Genomic DNA, 19,911 nt, shown 5'->3' on the forward strand with positions numbered 1-19,911 from the left:
AATAATCCCCTATTAATTTTTATTATTTTAGTTTTTATATTTGCCACATCACTGATTTGGACATATCCATATAAGAACAACAATATAGCAATCCAACATGGATCCGCAGGTGAATGATCCAAACTACCAATCTGGGTTTTAAAATAATGATTTGTTTTATTTAAAATGTCTTTAACGATCTTGACCCGGATAGAAAGAAAACGCGTCAAAAGTTTCTATTTAAAGAGCAAACATGAATTTGTTCATGTCTCTAACAATCTGGACCCCGCCAAAAGAAGAGCATTGGAAGTTTCTATTGTCGAGCAAAGGGCACATTGATATTGTCTCCCATGAATGATTGAGAACTACACAAAGACAAAATAGCAAAGCCTCATTCATTCTTAAATATTTATTGACTCATCGGATTACTTGTAGGAAAAAGTTTATATAAGGTTGGTACCTTAAAGCCTAAAATTAAGGTGCATCTCAGAAATCTATCGGAAAATGTTGTTTTAATGTCGAAAGCTAAAACACCATTTAAGCATCCCTAAAGCATTTTAGATCCAAAATTTCAAAAGAGCGTGAGAGACAGACAGAGTTAAAGAGGAAATATTAGAAATGGCAGAGACCGCTCTGCGTGTCTCATTGCAAAAGCTATGTGACCCTCTTGTACTTGGACTAGCTTTCCTCTATAAAGTACCGGATCAAGTCGAAAGGCTCAGGTTTGAGTTAGAGAGGATGCATTCCTTCCTCAAAATCATACAAAACATGGGAGAAACTGATGATATGACAAACTTTGGCGGGGCAAATAAGAGAATTAGCTCATGAGGCTGAGGATGTCATCTTCGAGTTTCTTCATCATGCTGAACAGCGAAAGCGAAGCGGATTCTTGGGTGGTTTAGCTAATTATATCCTCTTCATTTGGCAGTTGAGGGGTCTTCACAAGGTGGGCACAAAGATCGAAGAGATTAACTATAAAGTTGATGATCTTTCAAAGAGGAAGCATATCTATGATCTGCTACCAAGTAGCTTTAGGGAGGAAGGGACAAGTTCTACAGCCCAAAGGATGAAAGATAAGAGGATGACAACACCTCTAATAGGCAAGGAACTTTATTTGGTAGGGATAAAAAAAAGTTGAGTTCCTTAACAAGATCGTTGTTGAATGGACAAAAACAACGCTGTGTGGTTGCTGTGGTTGGGATGGGTGGCGTGGGGAAAGACTACTCTTGCAAAGAAAGCCTACAACCAAGATGATGTAAAGAGACATTTTAGTTGCTTTGCTTGGGTTTGTGTATCTCAGACATACCAAGTGAATGAAATACTTCGTGGTGTGATAAATGGAGTCATGACGCCTCCAGCAGACACACAAAATATTGATTACCAAGAATTGAAGAGGGTTCTCTCTAATCATTTGCAGGAAAGGAGGTATTTAGTAGTCTTTGATGATACATTGAAGACTGATGCCTGGGAAAGTATAGAAGCTGCCCTGCCAGACAGGAAGAACGGAAGTAGAGTTGTAATAACAACTCGCATAGAGCCAGTAGCTTCTTTAATTGCTTCAATGGATTCAGTCCATTATCTAAAGCCATTGCCAAAAGAAGAAAGCTGGGAGCTACTCTGCCGAAGGGCATTTGTAAAATCTAATGGAAGGTGCCCTGAAACTATGAGAGATATGAGCCACCAAATTGCACAAAGATGTGGTGGCCTACAGCTCGCTTTTGCTGTTGTCGGAGGCCTCTTGTCCACAAAAGCCATGACACCGTTATCATGGAAGAGAGTGCTTGATGGCTTTCGTTGGCACCTGGATGAAGGTGATGTCAAAATCTCTGATGTCTTATCATTGAGTTATTTCGATTTACCCTGTTACCTCAAACCATGCTTCTTATATTTGTCTGTGTTTCCCGAAGACTTCAAGATTAGAAGAACAACGTTAGTTCAATTGTGGCTAGCTGAGGGGTTTATTGCGAAGCGAGGAGGTGAGACATTGGAAGATGTAGCAGAAGACTATTTTGAAGAATTGGTAAGTCGGAATATATTGCAGGTGGAACGCATGAGTTTGAGCGGACACATCAAATCATGTGTTGTTCATGATCTTTTGCGTGACTTGGCAATAGCCAAAGCGAAGGAGGAGAACTTCTTGGGAGTGATTGCTCGTAAAGATGACATGCCCTCTCAAAGAGCTCGAAGCCTTACCTTCCACTGCAGTATTGAAGACCATGTCTCATTCCTTAAAAATGTCCGTTCGTTCCTTTTATCACTAAGGCTTCGAGTTTTTGGGAACCCAATAAACTATTCAATACACTATTTGCCCAACGTTGAGCTACTTCGGGTGTTAGTGCTTGAGAATATTACAACATATTACTTACCGAAGCAATTGGGAATTTTGACTCATCTCAGGTACTTGAGTTTTCAGAGAAGTATTTTATTAGAAAAGATTCCAAGCTCTATAAACAATCTTCAACACTTCGAAACGCTTAATTTGAGAGTTTCTGAATTGTTTTGCTCTACCAACAAAGGCTTGCCCTTAATTTTGCCAAGATTGAGACACTTTTATGTAAATAGAATACTTTTGGCAAGGCAACCAATACGTTTGACAGCAGAGAGTTTGAGATGCCTTCAGACCTTCGACCTCGGGGGTGGTTATAGTAGTTGGTGGCCTATACAAGAACCATGGGGTGATTTCACCCAACTCATGAAACTTTCTATCAATGAGATGCTAAAGGACAATATTGAGACCATCTGCAATTACATTGGAAAGCTAAAATGCCTGCAATCTCTAACTCTAGAAATCTGGAATAGAAATCCAATGCTCAATTTGGAAGCAGTTCCCCCCCCCCCCCCGACGTTCCTTGAGAAAATGAAGCTACGAGGAAATTTAGAGAAGCTACCAAGCTGGTTTGGCAGCCTGCAATGCCTCGCCAAGGTGGTTTTAGTGCACGGTAGATGGAACATAGATGGTTTCTTGAGGCTCCAGGTGTTGCCGAAGCTGTGTATTCTTGTCTTATCGTCTGATTCGTATGTCGGAAAGGATATGAGTTGCATTGCCGGAGGCTTTCCTCGACTCCAGTACCTGATGCTTCATGGTCTTCAAGAGTTGGAGGAGTGGAAGAAGTTAGAGGAGGGATCCATGCCATGCCTTCGAACTCTAATCATCATGGAGTGTTACAAGCTGAGGCGGCTTCCGAAAAGGTTGTGGCACATTGTTAACCTCCAGGATGATGAGTGAAATATTGAACAAAATATTGCCAAAAAACCATATCATGGGAGAGTGTTACATGGTGCACCTTATCCTTGGATCGAAACGTTAGATGTTTAGGGCATTCCAAAGTGTGGGAGGGCAAACTTTTGCCTCCTTTATCATATTCTCATGGTGTTGCAAAGTAGCCAAAAGATTCATGCTCCCGGGGGAGCAATTTGTACATTTATACCTCTTTAGGTAAAGGGAAAGTATACAATGAGACTATTACTTTTGGTACAAGGTGGTTACAATTAATCTTGACCATTGGATGTGAAATTAGATGGCTGCATTTATTCTATTAGACCAACTCAAACTTTAAAAGAAAATTTCTTTAACTATGTGACACACCTAGGCTATAAAATTTCACATCATATGGTTATTAGTAATTGTGACCTCCTTGTATCAAAGGTAAATGGCCTCATTGTATACAATCCCTTAGGACCGTTTGGCTGGCTGGATTTTTCAATCATGTGGAAATGTGTGTACTAGAATTGGTATTTATTGGATCTTTCAATTCTTGGAATATGGGTGCATGCTATTTGGATAGCATCTGGTAAAGACTAGGAAGATGCAAATTCAATGTTTGGATTGTCTAGAATATGTTTTTCCTAGAAATTTCAATTTTTTTATGAATTATTATTATTCCAAAAAAGTAACTATTTCCAATGTTATAATTATTGAATCCTTTTTTCTAGTGGTTGTCCAAGTGAGGCAATATTTCAAAATTACCGAGTTTGCAATGTCATTTCTAACATTTCTAACAAAGATGAGCTGTGATTCGCTTGTAAGTGGAACTGCTCATCCATCACTCACAACTATGGATGGTGGGTGGCACACACGAGTACCCAATGGTATATGTAGTTTGCGGTTACACTGGTATGATCCCATGTGAGCAGTTATATTGAACGTTTTTATAATGCAAGCACCATGGTGCATAAGCATATAGGATGTCCTAAATATCTCTCTGTGAAATCACAAATTGGGTACTGCATGAGAGTTCCAGTTGATATTTAACTGATTGATTTCATGAGATCAGAAAAAACAGAAAGGATTTGGTAAAAGGAAACAAACTCCCACTCTTTTTCCAATTTCTGATGTATCAAAAGAAACACAAACTTACTCTTCCCCCAAATACACCTCTTTTAAGAGGTTAAAGAGATACTTTTTGCCAGGGACTGATGACAAGTACTTATAGTTTAACAAAAAGGAAATTCATCCCATGACCTGCATAACAAAATAAATGATCCCCTAACTGGGAGGCCATTTCACAGAGGTGAAAAATTCTACACAAAAATCTGATCCAATTCCTCAAATTTACAAATAGATATATCACACAAATAAATACAGAAATTGATCCACTAACCATGTATATAACAAGAACTCAAATTGAGTTCAATACAATAATCAATCAAGCTTGTATACTGTACAAGCATTCCCTTCTAATATCAGGAAGCCGTCTCCATGCTTTCTGATTCATGTCCTTATCACTATGAGTTTATGGCAGTACGTGGAACTCTTGAATCCCATGAGGCTTGAACATGAGCTTGAGCTTCAAAAAACTGCTTAACATCCCCATTGGCTTGCTTCCCTGATCTTGTCTCCCAGTAAGCCTTAAGCAACTCCTCAAAACTTCAGGTTTTCAATTCTTCAATGGATGCTACACTCGGCAAGTTGAAAGCTCTTCTTCTTGGAGTTGAAGATGGTTCATTCACCTGATCCCAGACAAAGAAGACAATTTGGAAGCTTAGAGGGCTACCAAATATGAGAGAGAGCAAGAGATATAAAGATTTCTTAATTTCCTTGAGCAACTGCACAAAAGTAGCTTACTATGTAGTTTTCTTGTAGACATTTCCCTGCTTGTTGCGTTATCTCAACATTATCACAGCAACTGCACAATATTAGCTTACCATGTCGTCTTCTTGTAGACATTTATCTGCTTGTTGGGTTATCTCGATAATCTTGGGATAATGTCCACTCCTCAATTCCCTCTAAGTCACTGAAACATAATGCAATTGTAGCATCTATGTTGCCACAGGCATCATGATCAAGCTTCAAGGCATCTGCAGAGTAGGTAGGAATATCAGACATGCAAATGGTCCTCTAAATTAAGCATAAAAAGCAAAAAATACACGTGTTCATGAAAACACACAGATATCAAGGATACCAAGAACCTCCATTCAAGTCACGCATCCTTGAATCCCAATTATATCATATGCATAAACAGGTGAGTGAATAAGTAAATTATGTCTTCAGGCATCTTTATTGATGTGTTCTTTGCAGTACATTTTCATGCCACGAGTTGCCAATATGGCGATTTTCTCATAAGATTCAGCTATAATAACAGTAAAACATGGTTCCCTTTTCATAATGAACTATCAAAATAACAGAAACGGAATGAGAAATGAAAACACAATAAAAGTGGATCCATAATGTTATCAACCAAGATCTTGAAGAAAACTACTGTATCACCCAAGAGCAAAGACCAAGCATAAAAACAATGAAAATGACTTAAATAAGAAGTACCCAAAACACCAAATAATGCACAAAAGGCTACTATCCCTAGCTCGAAAAATTGCAGATTTTTCGAACTTTTGAAACTAAATACCGAAAAGAGCACTGAATATCCAGATAAATTATACATTGCTCTAGTTGTTGCCAATATTACATATTCTCCATGATTTTTCCATTCAATGATGTTTCCAACTGGAACCATCGATTTCCAATAATGCAAAAGTATGAGTTGCAAAAGAACCGAGAAACTGTAAACCTAACACAAAACTCAAGGGATTTACCTCTATAATGGCCGGAAAACCAGAGCAACAAGGATCTTCACCCAGAGAATGGAAATTCCTGCAAAATTATTCATATTTTAGCCGAAATTTCACGAATTCTGAAGATTGCCAGAATCTCAACGAATAATTGGGGAAACCATATCGAAACCCTAGATTCTCACAGAAACGGCCGTCGAAGTGTGGCTGGGAGGTGGGATGGTGACGCAAGTTTTTTTTTTTTGGAAAAAAATTTTTTTAATTTTTTTTATGAGTTTTAATTAGGAGAATTAAAGATTATATTTTGGGGATTTTTAACCCTTATTTTTAGATTCTTCTGCTTTAAATTATTATTAGGGTTTAGTAATTGTTATTTTTTTATTTGGTTGTTACGTCTTATCTTATTATTTTGTTAGGGGCATAGTATTGTCATTTATTTTTAAGTTAATAATGAGTAGTTAGGATTAAATAGAGTAGATAGCTACAATTTTATAGGAGCTTTTTAAACTTTTAAGTTACTCAAATTCTTGTATTTAAATAGTGGAGCTCCCCTTTTAGAAAAAGTGGTTATCTTGTAAAAAAATAACTTGTGTTGAGATATTATAAATAGATTATTTGGGTTGGATTCTCTTACATACCTTGAAAGATGATATACCTTTTTTGTAACTTTTTTATAAGATGATATACCTTTTTTGTAATTTTTTTATTTTAATTAATTTTTCTCTTTATTTTCTTCTGCATCAATTGATATTAGAGTGGGTTACAAAAACTTATTTTTATTTTAATTTTTTTATTTTTCAATTAGTAAGTTACAATGGCTTCAAAAGAGGTATCCTTGATTAAAGTTGTTAACTCAAAAGGGACATCTCGAATTAAAGTTGTTGACTCAAGCAGTTCAAATGTTTGTGGATAAAATAAAAAAATTCATGCCCTTAGCTAAAGTAGTAGATGAACTCGTGGAGGAGGTGGCTCAACTTCGGTGTGAATCAAATATAGAGATTAGCATTAAAGATCAAGGCAATGATGGTGAAGGAGGTAATTTTCATCTTGTTCTTAACAAACCTCCAACGGCTTTGGTTAGTGAAGAGTTTAATGATCTAACCCTTCAAAACTAGAAAAAGATACGGAACATAAAATAAATAAAAAAAGGTTTCTATGTTTTCCGTGCAACATAGAAGTTCCATCATCCCCTACCATCCAGCTATTCAATTTTGATCAAGAGAGCCACTCACTATTTGATCTTAGATCTAATGTCTCAAAGTATTTTATTTTTAGTTTTTTTTTTATACAAGTTGTATGAATATTGGTACGTGTCATCTTCTCATTGGGGCGCACTTATAAAAAATGTTAAAAATTAACTTTCGATAAAATATAATGACCAAAATACCCTTTAAAACTTTCAAGGGTATTTTGGTTATTTTATTTTATTGATTTTTTTTATATATATATTTTTCGCTAGTGTGAGTTTAATAGAGGAATGGACGTCCAAAATTTGGTATAAAAGTAGTTTATAAAAAAAATTAAAAATAAAATAGTGTAGAGACGTGACACTGTGATTGCGGCAATTTTAGCCCTCCATTCAAAATGGACGGTTGGATAAGGGGGAGGATAGAACTTCTATGCTGTAAGGAAAGGATAGAAAGCTTGCCCAAATAAAAAACAATATTCCTGAGATTAAGTTTCCTCTTGACGGGAAAAATCGTTGGAAATCATATTCATAAGATCAAGCTCCCTCTCTACACGAAAAATCATGTGGAAAAACATATTTCAAGCATTGGATTTTGTGGAAGACAATGTCAGTCGCAAACCCATAAATGATAAAAGATGGTTGAGTCTAAGATATATGCATTGATGAGGTATTTTCACAATCATTTGTACTTCTAGAGCCAAAGGAGAAAAAGGCAAAAAAAAGATGTGAATTTGATGTAGATCTCATCTTAGGCCTCTTCAAACTCAAGGATGAGCTTTCCCCAATAATAATAAATAAAAAGGAAAGAAAAGAAGAAAAAGTAGCCATATGTAGCATTTAGGCTATAGAAACAAGAAACAATGAGCCATACATTACTTGGATTTGTTCTACATTTGGAGGAGTAAATGTGTTCATCCTTGGAGCTTTGTGTTATATTTGCTGATGGATACTTAGTTGCATCCCTCAATTCCTAATGTTTCATGTCATTTTTGGGTTAACAAATACTTGGCGGGACATGTTGGGGTGTGTTAATTTCTAGTGATACAAAACACTTCCAAACACATGTTCCCCAATGTCACACGTTTATTTTTATCTTTATTTTTATTTTTATTTTTATTTTTTTGGGTGATTCAATGGGAAAGACATGCCCCTATCCATTTTTCTGGTGAATTAAGGAGTTAGCTTTTTTAAAAGTGTCGGCCGGCAGTACTAACATGATTGAAAACGACTAGTAACTAAATATAAGGGTGCTACCATAAAAAGTATGACATTCAGCAATATATTGGGTGTTATTTCGAACTTTACAATTTAATATCCTCTAATAAGGACCTTTATCTTAATAACAAATAAAGTATCAAATATCTCCTAAGACAACCAACCAACTTTCTAGCCTTAGTTTTAGCTTTATGAGTAACATGGTTTATTTGTAGTTTTATAATGTGAAAGGAAAATATATATTGTCTAACAAATTAATATAGAACGTGTCTATTGTAATCAGTATATATGAGCAAGATAGGTAGAATATCTTGTATTTATGGTAAGAGTATAATATATGTATCTATGATTTATTTTTATTCTTGTTATCTATATTTATCTATATAAGGTAGGTTTGTATTTTTATATTAATTAATGGATATTGAGTCTCTTAAAAAAAATCTCAGACTCTTCACATAGTATCAGATTCATGTTCGCAGTGTCTATTCTCTGTTAATATGTTATTACTTGATTCTATACGGATTTGACCCATCTGAAAAACAGTCCTTCCACCTCTCTGGATCTTGATTTTAGGGTAAGATCTATCTGAAATCTGCCTAGTTAGTGGAAAATCTAGTTTGATCAAAGATCTACCGAAAACAAGCATCGGAGATCCGCTAGAAAATCATCCCTGGCCTAAAAAAAACTGAAAACTGCCAAATATGAAGCTCTCTTTAGAATTCCCTCCGTCATTTTTTTCTTCTACCTCGATCTCCCCTGTTTGTTGTCTCTCTTGGATATGTGCATCTCTCTCTCTTCGGTTTGCTCGGTTCTTTTGGTTTAGCTTTTAAAGAGAGAGAGAGATGGGAATCTGAGATTCACTGTACCTAGAGATAAATGATAAAAAAATATCCGTTGCTCGTTCTCGCTCTTCTCCAGTTTTATTCGGGGAAAGAATCTGCCATTTTCCTGCTTCTTGCATTCTTACAGTAGTGAATATTAATATTCAAAAGAGCAACGATGCATTTACCGTGGACTTGAATAAGCCTCTTGTCTTCCAGGTTGGTCACCAGCCGATAGTTAGCAAGGTCGGTCCTCCTTTTTTTCCTTTGCAGAGGGACTTTTGGGAGTTCCTCACACACCGTATGGGCAGTTTTCTGTTTGTCCATCACCACATCGATTCAAAGGGAGCTTTCGCTTCCGCAAGCAGCTCTATCTGTTGGTCTTGCGATATTTGTATGAACGTTGCTCGAGTACACCTTGCTACCGCTTGGGCATGCTTTTTTATTTTTTTCAACTCAGTGTTCAAACTTTAACAGCTCTCTCGTAACTTCTTTTTGAATTTGAAGGGGAATATGAAAGAAAAACAAATGCTAGTATACATTGCACTCAATATATATAAGCATGGTAGGTATAATATCTTATATTTATAGCAAGTTTGGCTATAGTATATGTATATGTGATTTATTTTTATTATTGCCATTTTTATTTGTCTATATAAGATAAGATTGTATATTTATATTAATTACTGAACATTGAATTTCTTCAGATAAACATGAAACCCTTCACATATAAGTAAGGAGTATTTCTCATTTTTTATTAATACGAGCTTCTAATCCTCACTTTCATTGTAGCATTCTCAATTGCCAAGTTAAAATTTACAACAAAGTAATTTGGTAGCCCAGTGACAAATTTTGCAATATCAAATGCCTCCTAAAAGTTGGAGAATTCTTTTTGCGGGAGCATAAAATTGCTAGACTTGGGTCATGCAAAACTATACCTCACGTATGGGCTAATCGACAATGGCTATATGTGAAAACAGGAGAAAACGATCTATTTTCTCAATTACCGTTTTACCCCATTTGGAAATGGGAAAACTATGAATGCTTAGATAAATAATGGGCTCCGTGTATCCACATTTTGCCCCAATCTTTAAAGTAGACCCCCAGGCATACCATTGATTCCTCATAAAAAAAAGGGAGAGAGGGGAGACCCTCCTCGCCCTTCTTTTACTTCTCTAACCTCACAATCTCTCTTTTCTCTTTTCTCCAGCTTTGTGGCCTACACAGAAATTCCGCCTCTAGCTTGAGCTCTCTCCCTCTTTTCAGTTTTTACAATTTTTTCCAGTTTTTATAGTTTTCAGGAAAACAACTTTCTCAGTTAGCAAACAGGGCCCAAGTGTTTTTAGCATGAATATTATTTTCCCTCAATAGCATATTAATCAAAATACTTATATGAGAATATTTTTATGATATCAGATTTTGGGAATCACTTAAAAAACCACTAGATGATTATCTTCAAAACAAAAAATTTGGATTTTGAGTTGTCATTGATATGATACTTTCAATTCAGTTTTAGACATTATTTTTTCAACCCTATAAAGAGTGTAATTTAAATTATTTTGTTCTTAACTGAAAAGTGTTACATCCCAAAAAATGGACATCCTAGAGGCGCTGTGATTTTATTTTACCTGAAGAAGTAAATGAATACTATGCTCCGACAGGAGCATGATATCATTCAGATTCTCAACTTATCTATAGCCACCCACGTGGTCCAATGAACGATGCGACGGTCACTTTAACACACACGTCGCTACGATGGGGAGTCGGCGCGGAGCCGTTGCAAACTTTAAAGGCGGAGCCTAAAACGAGCAGAAAACTTGAAAGTTGAAACCAATGGTTTAAAAAACGGATCGGTGACCCGGATCTGGCTTCCAAAAAACCGATTCAGATCGGCGAATCGGCGATTCGGATCGGAAATCGGGTGAATCGGTCAGAATAAAGCTTAAAAAAAATTCGAAAAAATTATTAAAATTCATTATAAATATTGGTTTTTAGGAATTCAATAAAAAATGAGGGTACTCCATTAAGAATTTTCATGTTTTTGAATGAATATGCGAATATTGATATGTTCTTTCCCTGCATGAACCGCCATTCAGCATTTAATTTACAGTATTTCGTGCTCATCCCTACATTGTTGCTGTTGGGACTCGATATGTGAATAATACGGCTGGGATAGGGTGGCTTCAGAATTATCATCTCTCTCGTTTTCTCTTTGAATAATATGGATTAAAAAAAAAAAAAACAAATTTTCAAAAAAATCGATCATGGATTAAAAAAAAAATCACAAATTTTCAAAAAATTCTATCATGGATTACAAAAAAAATTCGATCATGGATTAAACAAAAAAAATCACAAATTTTCAAAAAATTCAATCATAGATTACATAAAATTCGATCATAGATTACATAAAATTCGATCATGGATTACGTAAAATTCGATCATGGATTACAAAAAAAAACGAACAAAAAAAACAAAAAATTCAATCGTGGATTACAAAAAAAGAAAAAAATAGTTCGATCATGGATTACAAAAAATTCAATCATGGATTACAAAAAACTCTATCATGGGTTACAAAAAAAGCAAACAACAAAAAATTCAATCATGGATTAAAAAAAAACAAACAAACATTTCGATCATGGATTACAAAAAAAAAACAAACATTTCAATCATGTATTACAAAACATTCGATCATGGATTACAAAAAATTCTATCATAGGTTACAAAAAAAAAAAAAAAAACAAAAAAATCGATCATGGATTACAAGAAAAGAAAACAAACATTTCGATCATGGATTACAAAAAATTCTATTATGGGTTACAAAAAACCAAAAAATTCGCTCATGGATTACAAAAAAACAAAAACAATTCGATCATGGATTACAAAAAAATCGATCAAGTATTACAAAAAAATCTATCATGGATTACCAAAAAAAAAAAAAAAAAAAATCCGTACGGAATCGCCGATTCCGTACAGTGAATCGGCGATTCACTGTACAGAATCGTCCGGTTCTCTCTAGAACCGGACGATTTCCGATTTTTGGGCGATCCGGTTCCTTTTTCACTATTTTCGAGCGGCGTTTTTTAAAACGCTGCTTGAAACCAATGGTTTAAAAACCGGATCGGTGACCCGGATCGGGCTTTCTAAAAACCGATCCGGATCGGCGAATAGGCGATCCGGATCGGTGAATCGGCGATTCGGATCGGAATCGGGTGAATCGGTCAGAATAAAGCTTCAAAAAAATCCGAAAAAATTATTAAAATTCATTATAAATATTGTTTTTTAGGAATTCAATAAAAAATGAGGGTACTCCATTAAGAATTTTCATGTTTTTGAATGTATATGCGAATATTGATATGTTCTTCCCCTGCATGAACCGCCATTCAACATTTAATTTACATCACACAAAAGGATAAATATAGAATTATCATGGAATAAGTATATCAACATACATGGACTACAATAAAGCATAAAATTAGTAACATACGATCTAAAAATAAAATGATAGACGACGTTTTTGTTCTTCTTGGTCAGTTTAAATTAACCTGACAGTTCAAAAAGAAAAATAATCACCATATGTAGTGATAATATGTTGCGGTAGTTCATGTAGTCATATTCGTTGTTATTTGTTATTGCAAAAGGACAATAATATTTTCGTACATATCAATTACAAACATTTAGAATAAAACAAAATGCAAGCTCCAAACATGGCTACAACTCAATTATCAAGAACATACATTTTTTGCATTAAAAAATTAATAATAAAAACAATTCTTCAAAGAGCCGGCTAACATAAGTCATTCCAACTAAAAAATCCATGAACAACAGATAAAAAAAATACAGTTTTGTATTGAAAATATAATAACATGCATTTTTTTGCATAAATAATCCATCAACATACAATTTTTTCAACAAAAACTTTAACAATAAAAATTTAAAATATGGTTTAATACCTCGTGATAATTAAAACCTTGTCACGATTTTCACATCTTTTCGGAAAATCATCATTTTTCAAAAAATTCGATCATGGAAAAAAAAAAAAAAAATTTACAGCAAACTCAAACAATAAAAATTAAAAATTGGGTTTAAATATTTAATACATCATGATAATCAAAACTTTATCACGATTTTCACATCTTTTCGAAAAATCATCATTTTTCAAAAAATTCGATCATGGATAAAGAGAAATAAAAAAAAAAAAGTACAGCAAATTTTCAAAAAATTCGATCATGGATTAAAAAAAAAAATTAACAAATTTTCAAAAAGTTCGATCATGGATTAAAAAAAAAAATTAACAAATTTTCAAAAAGTTCGATCATGGATTAAAAAAAAAAAATCATAAATTTTCTAAAAAATCGATCATGGATTACAAAAAATTCGATCATGGATTACAAAAAATTCGATCATGGATTACAAAAAATTCGATCATGGATTACAAAAAATTCGATCATGGATTACATAAAATTCGATCATGGATTACAAAAAAAAAAAAAAAACATAAAAAAACAAAAAATTCGATCGTGGATTACAAGAACAGAAAAAAACAATTCTATCATGGATTACAAAAAATTCAATCATGGGTTACAAAAAAAAAAAAAAAACAAAAAATTCGATCATGGATTACAAGTAAAAAAAACAAACATTTCGATCATGGATTACAAAAAAGTCGATCATGGATTACAGAAAATTCTATCATGGATTACAAAAAATTCGATCATGGATTACATAAAATTCAATCATGGATTACAAAAAAAAAAAAAAGCAAAAAATTCGATCGTGGATTACAAAAAAAGAAAAAAACATTTACATCATGGATAACAAAAAATTCAATCATAGATTACAAAAAACTCTATCATGGATTACATAAAAAACAAAAAACAAAAAATTCGATCATGGATTACAAAAAAAAACAAACATTTCGATCATGGATTACAAAACATTCGATCATGGATTACAAAAAATTCTATCATGGGTTACAAAAATAAAAAATAAAAAATAAAATTCGATCATGGATTACAAGAAAAAAAAACAAACATTTCGATCATGGATTACAAAAAATTCTATCATGGGCTACAAAAAAAAAAAAAAAAAAAAAAAAAAAAAAAAAAATTGTTCTTCACAGAGTTCGTTTTACATAAGCGATTTTAACTGTAAAATTCACCTCTAAGTGAATAAATTACATCCAATTGAGTATATTTTCTGATAAACAACAATATAAGGAATCAAAAACCTAAATTTCTAACACATTATTTCTAATATATCATGAAAACAAAATCAAAAGGCGGAAAAAAAAAAAAAAAACAGCGGAATTTGGTTCCGCAGACATCTCACTGTTCATATCAAATTTCTTGCTGTAATTGACTAGATTACGTAAAATTGAAAATTTTAATCATACTAGACACAATAAAGATTAAAAACCCTAATTATTGAACTCATTTTGTTCAAAATATGCCGTGAAATAAATCAAATGGCGGAAAAAAAAAAAAACCCAAAGTTCTTACCTGTTTTTGTGAACCGAAGCCTTCAATCTCCAAAAAACTCAGTTTTTCTCAACGATTATCACAAATTAGTAACAAAAGGTTTTGATTCACAGCTTTAAGATCAAAATGCCTACAAATTTTGAAAGATTCATGCCCTATTTGGCATGAAATTTCAGAAAAGGCGGAAACCCTAAACCCCGAAATTTTTGTGATCCAAAAACAACCAATTTTTCCACTATTTAATTCTTGAAAAAGCTGAATAAAGCTGTTTACAGCCTGCAAATCAGATCACATGCCAAAAAAAACAAAAAAAATGATAAAAAAATGACAAATTTGAAAGAATCCGTGAAGAACACTGTGCAACCCGTGTTCTTCACGGACTCGCCGATTCCACACAGTGAATCGGCGAGTCACTGTGCGGAATCGTCCGGTTCTCTCATTCTTGAAACGATCCGGTCCATTTTCGCGAAATCCGAGTCGAACCGGGCGAGTCCAGTTCGACTCGGCGATTTTTTAAACGCTGCTTGAAATTGCAAATTACAACTTATTAAATTAAATTTGTAAATTACAACGAAAATTCCATCCTATAAAATGAATGGTACTTCTCTCTTTTTCTTCGTGAAATTCTCTAATTATAAGAGCAGATGACAGAGATATTAAATGAATTTAATGTCATTTTAAAAGTTGCTTAATTCCTATCTTGTCTTTTTTTTTTAAAAAAAAAGGATAAATACTATTATAGGACTTCTTATTTTTGTGATGGGATTTTTATTTTATTTTATTGTTCTCTTCTATTTTTTTTCTCCATAATGGTTTAAATCAAATATTCAGATGAATAATAAGAGATTCTAAATAAGAGATGGACAGAATTTTTTGGGGTAACTTTATCACTAACAAATCAAATAGATTTTTAAGCAAAGAGATCACAAAAACGAGGTTTACATAAAAGAAATGTAGAGATTCCAGGAAATTAAACATGAAAATAAAAATAATGAGATAAAATGCCCCCTCCATATTCTACCTTTATACATACATATATCGTATTTTCCCTAATATACACACGAACATTAATATGGTGTATGGTATACAACATTGATTCAAAATTTGCGCATCCGGATTAGAAATTACAATTCCATAGTTCGAATCGGTCCCTGAATGAGTCCGACTCAAATGAATCAACCAGGCGATTTGGATCAGCTGAATTACTCGGTTCCTTCCCATTATATCGTTTTATTTATTTTACAATTTTTATTTTTATTTTCATGGATTGATTCTCACAACTAGGGAATCAATCTTATTCGCCAACCTAGATGGGCAATTCGCCACGGGGACCGGATATTAGAAGACCGGTTCACTCCACCTATCCGGTTTTTGGAAACCTGCTATATACATGGAAATTTTGCCCAAAATGTTTTACGTTGGCTAAGTGTCTCAGCAACTGTTGCTTGTGCTGAGTTGCTGTAATAATATTGAGTTTCAAGTTAAAGACATCAATTTTCCCTATTCTTAAGAATATATTTTTCAATTTAAGATTGAGAAGGTTAGTTTTAAGCCATTTCCAAGCTCGTAGCCTAAGAAGACTAACAAGACTGAATTGAACTCTAAATTTTGAAGCTCTGTGCTTGAAGTTCCCTAGAAATTTATTTAGTACCACAGCATTTTTAAGATTCAATATAAAAGGAGCTCTAAATGGAGTATATAGCTGAATATGTTTTCTTCTACTAAAAGCTCAATAATAATAATAATAATAATAATAATAATAATAATAATAATAATAATAATAATAATAATAATAATAATAATAATAATAATAATAATAATAATAATAATAATAATAATAATAATAATAAAAGAAGTCAATGTGGGCTAGGATTAAAGTCTCCATGCTAGAAACATAACCACATGATGCATAAAAAAAAGGAAAAATGCAAATAGTTTATCAAAAAAAAATAGAAAGGTCAAGAGAGCAAAGCTTAATGCTGTAAACAAGCAGAGCGCTTAAGGACTGCAGAGAGAGATCATCTAGTACAGTGAAAAGATTGGAAATGGCTGAATCGGTTCTGCGGATCCTCTTGCAAAAAATTAGTGAACCACTTGTACAGGAAGCGATCCATCTCTACGGAATTCCCGATAAAGTTGTACGGCTGACAAATGAATTGGAGAGGATGCATGCCTTCCTCAAGCATGCGGAGAAAATAGTAGCAGCAGATGATGACATGACAAAAGTTTTGGTGAGGCAGATAAGAGATCTAGCCTATGAGGCTGAGGATGCGATCGACGCATTCCTTGATCAAGCTGCACGACGAAAGAGAAGAGGATTCATTGGTTGTTTGAGTAATTCTGTCGTCTTTCTTGGGCAGTTATGGGGTCGGCACCAGGTCGGAGTGAAGATTGAAGTAATAAACACGAAGCTTGATGATATCTCGAAGAGGAGTTCCCTCTATGATTTGCCACAAGGCAGCACCTGGGAGGAAGCAACCAGTTGTAGAGTCAAGAGGTTAAGGGAGATGAGGAAAACATCACCTCTACAAGTGGAGCGAGATTTAGTGGGGATTGAGGAAGAGATGAGTTCTTTAGAGCGATCGTTGCTGGTAGGAGGTGACCGGCGCTGCAAGGTTTTTGTGGTCGGTATGGGTGGCGTTGGTAAGACGACTCTTGTCAAGAAAGTCTATAATAGAGGTAATGTAAAGGCACTCTTCGAATATTCGGATTGGGTCTGTGTGTCTCAAACTTATAGTGTGAGTGAGATACTTCGTGGCATAATCAATAGGGTTGGGGTGTTATCATTAGGCAAAAACAGGCTTGTGGCGTCACCCGAGGGCTTACAAGATATGAATGAACCAAGAATGAAGGAGGTTCTCCATAGTCATTTGGGCGCATTGAGGTACTTAATAGTCTTGGATGATATATGGGATATCCATGCCTGGGTTTCTATAAGAGATGCACTGCCTGATGTGAACAATGGCAGTAGAATTTTAATAACAACTCGAAACATGGGCTTGGCTGAGATGGTGGATGGGAGCACAATCCATCATCTCCAACCACTGCCAAAAGAAGAGAGTTGGGAGTTGTTCTGCAAAAAGGCTTTCTTGCATAGTGATGGAAGATGTCCTGAGTATTTAAAAGACATTAGCCATGGCATCATTAGAAAATGCGGTGGTTTACCCTTGGCGCTTGTTGTTGTTGGAGGTCTTCTGTCCACAAAAGTCATGTCAAGTGAAACAATGACCGCATTGGCATGGAGGAAAGTGCTTGAGGGCTTCAGCCGGTATCAGGATAAAGGTGAGGTCAAAATCTCTATGATATTATCATTAAGTTATTTCGATTTGCCCTACTACCTTAAACCATGTTTCCTATATTTATCTGCTTACCCTGAAGATTTCAAGATTAGAAGAACAACATTAATACAATTATGGGTGTCTGAAGGATTTATTGAAAAGGAAGATAATGAGATATTGGAAGATGTGGCAGACGACTATCTTGAAGAATTGGTAAATCGGAATATGATACAGGTGGAAAGTGTAAGTTTGAATGGACGCATTAAATCATGTGTTGTGCATGATCTTTTGCATGACTTATCTCTAGCAATAGCCAAGGAGCAGAACTTCTTGGGGGTTGTTGCAGGTAGAGGTAATATGCCCTCTCAAAGGGTTCGACGTCTTGCCTTCCATGATGATGTTGATGATGATCTCTCATCCCATAAAGCTCCTTCTAAAATCCGTTCGTTCTTCTTATATGACACCTTTTCATATAAGGACTTCACCATGGTTCCCAAATATTGTTTGTTCAATGGTAAGCTTATTCGGGTACTGGTGCTTGAGAATGTCAGGATGGAATACTCACCAAAAGGACTCGGAAATTTAACTCATTTGAGTTACTTGAGTTTTCGAGGAAGCGAGGTTGCTGGAGAGTTTCTGCAATCTATAAGAAAGCTTGAACATTTAGAAATGCTTGATTTGAGAGTTAAAAGCCTTATTCCTTGCAAGACCAGGAATGGCTTGATTTCATGTAGGCCCTTGCCAAGTTTGAGGCACTTGTATGCAAGCTGGGACATTCTGGAAAACCAACCGATCCATTTGAACGGAGAGAGTTCGAGATGCCTACAGACATTGTGGATACAGGGGGGGGGCAGCAGGTGGATACGAGAATCATTAGGGGGTTTCTCCCAACTCAGGAAGCTACGAATTGAGGGGATGGATGAAAAAGACATTGAAACTGTGTACCAATCCATTGGAAAACTAAAATGCCTTCGTTCTCTGACTCTTAAGGCTGACGGATGTGCTACTCAGACACTACACAATCTGGCAGCAGTTTCACATGCCCCGGTGCTTCTTGAGAAAACGGAGTTATATGGAAAGTTAGTGAAGCTCCCAGGCTGGTTTGGCACCCTGCAATACCTCACCAAGTTGGTTTTGGTGCATAGTAGATTGAATGAAGATGAGTTCACAAAGTTCCAAGTGTTGCCGCAGCTGACAATTCTTTGGTTGCAGGATCAAGCGTACATGGGGAAGGCGATGCATTGCATTGCTGGAGGCTTTCCTCGACTCGAACACTTGAAGCTCTATAATTTGACAAAGTTAGAGGAGTGGGAGAGATTGGAGCAGGGATCTATGCCATGCCTTCATACTCTTGAAATCCAGTCTTGTCCCAAGCTGAGGATGCTTCCAGAAGGGCTGCAGCACATTAAGGCCCTCCAACACGTGAGATGCATGGGATCTGATAATGGATTTAGAGGGAGAGTGTTAGATGCTGAACCTCACCTTTGGGACAAAACCACAAGTTTTGGCATCTATCATGAGTGGAAACGAGCTGCCCTTTGATTCATATTTTGTAGAATACTGCCTGGTAAAAGAGTGTATGATACAATGTGTTTTGGCATGATATGGCCATTGGGTTCATGAGATTTCATAAACCAGGCTTCTCAATTTTATAAACTGCATAGTTTGATCTTCTTCTTGTTTTAGCTATGCTCTCTTTTTGCACCTTCACTCTGCCCATCAGCAGGTTTCTTAACCAGGTTCATGATGTTACATGATATCATGTAATATCTGCCCATCAGCAGATTTCATGATTTTACAGATTTCTTAAGCAGGTTCTCAATTTTCTAAATTGCAAATTTTAATCTTCTAGTTGTTTTTGCTATGCTCTCAAAACTTTTGCACCTTCACTCTGCCCCACCAGCAGCAGTAGACATACTTGTTGGTTAGGGGAGAAGGAAGAGACA

The 19,911-nt window shown here is 35.1% G+C and overlaps 1 protein-coding gene and 1 long non-coding RNA gene across 2 annotated transcripts; one reads left to right on the plus strand and one right to left on the minus strand.

Annotated features, from left to right (window-relative positions):
• The first annotated feature begins 1,022 nt into the window (after window positions 1-1,022).
• Window positions 1,023-19,637, plus strand: LOC18447619 (putative disease resistance RPP8-like protein 2). The gene is made up of 3 exons (XM_088850569.1): window positions 1,023-3,202; window positions 4,254-4,402; window positions 16,681-19,637. The coding sequence occupies exons 1-3, from the start codon at window positions 1,142-1,144 to the stop codon at window positions 19,505-19,507; spliced, it is 5,037 nt and encodes a 1,678-aa protein (XP_088706695.1). The 5' UTR covers window positions 1,023-1,141; the 3' UTR covers window positions 19,508-19,637.
• On the minus strand, window positions 4,271-6,490 carry LOC105421684 (uncharacterized). Its single transcript, XR_967105.3, has 3 exons — window positions 6,010-6,490; window positions 5,045-5,277; window positions 4,271-4,929 (listed from the first exon to the last, which is right to left on the minus strand). It is a non-coding gene; the product is annotated as an uncharacterized LOC105421684 (long non-coding RNA).
• Window positions 19,638-19,911: the final 274 nt, after the last annotated feature.

This window comes from Amborella trichopoda, chromosome 10, assembly GCF_054954075.1.
Source record: "Amborella trichopoda isolate Santa Cruz 75 chromosome 10, AtrichopodaSantaCruz75HAP2 v2.0, whole genome shotgun sequence".
Taxonomy (NCBI): domain Eukaryota; kingdom Viridiplantae; phylum Streptophyta; class Magnoliopsida; order Amborellales; family Amborellaceae; genus Amborella; species Amborella trichopoda.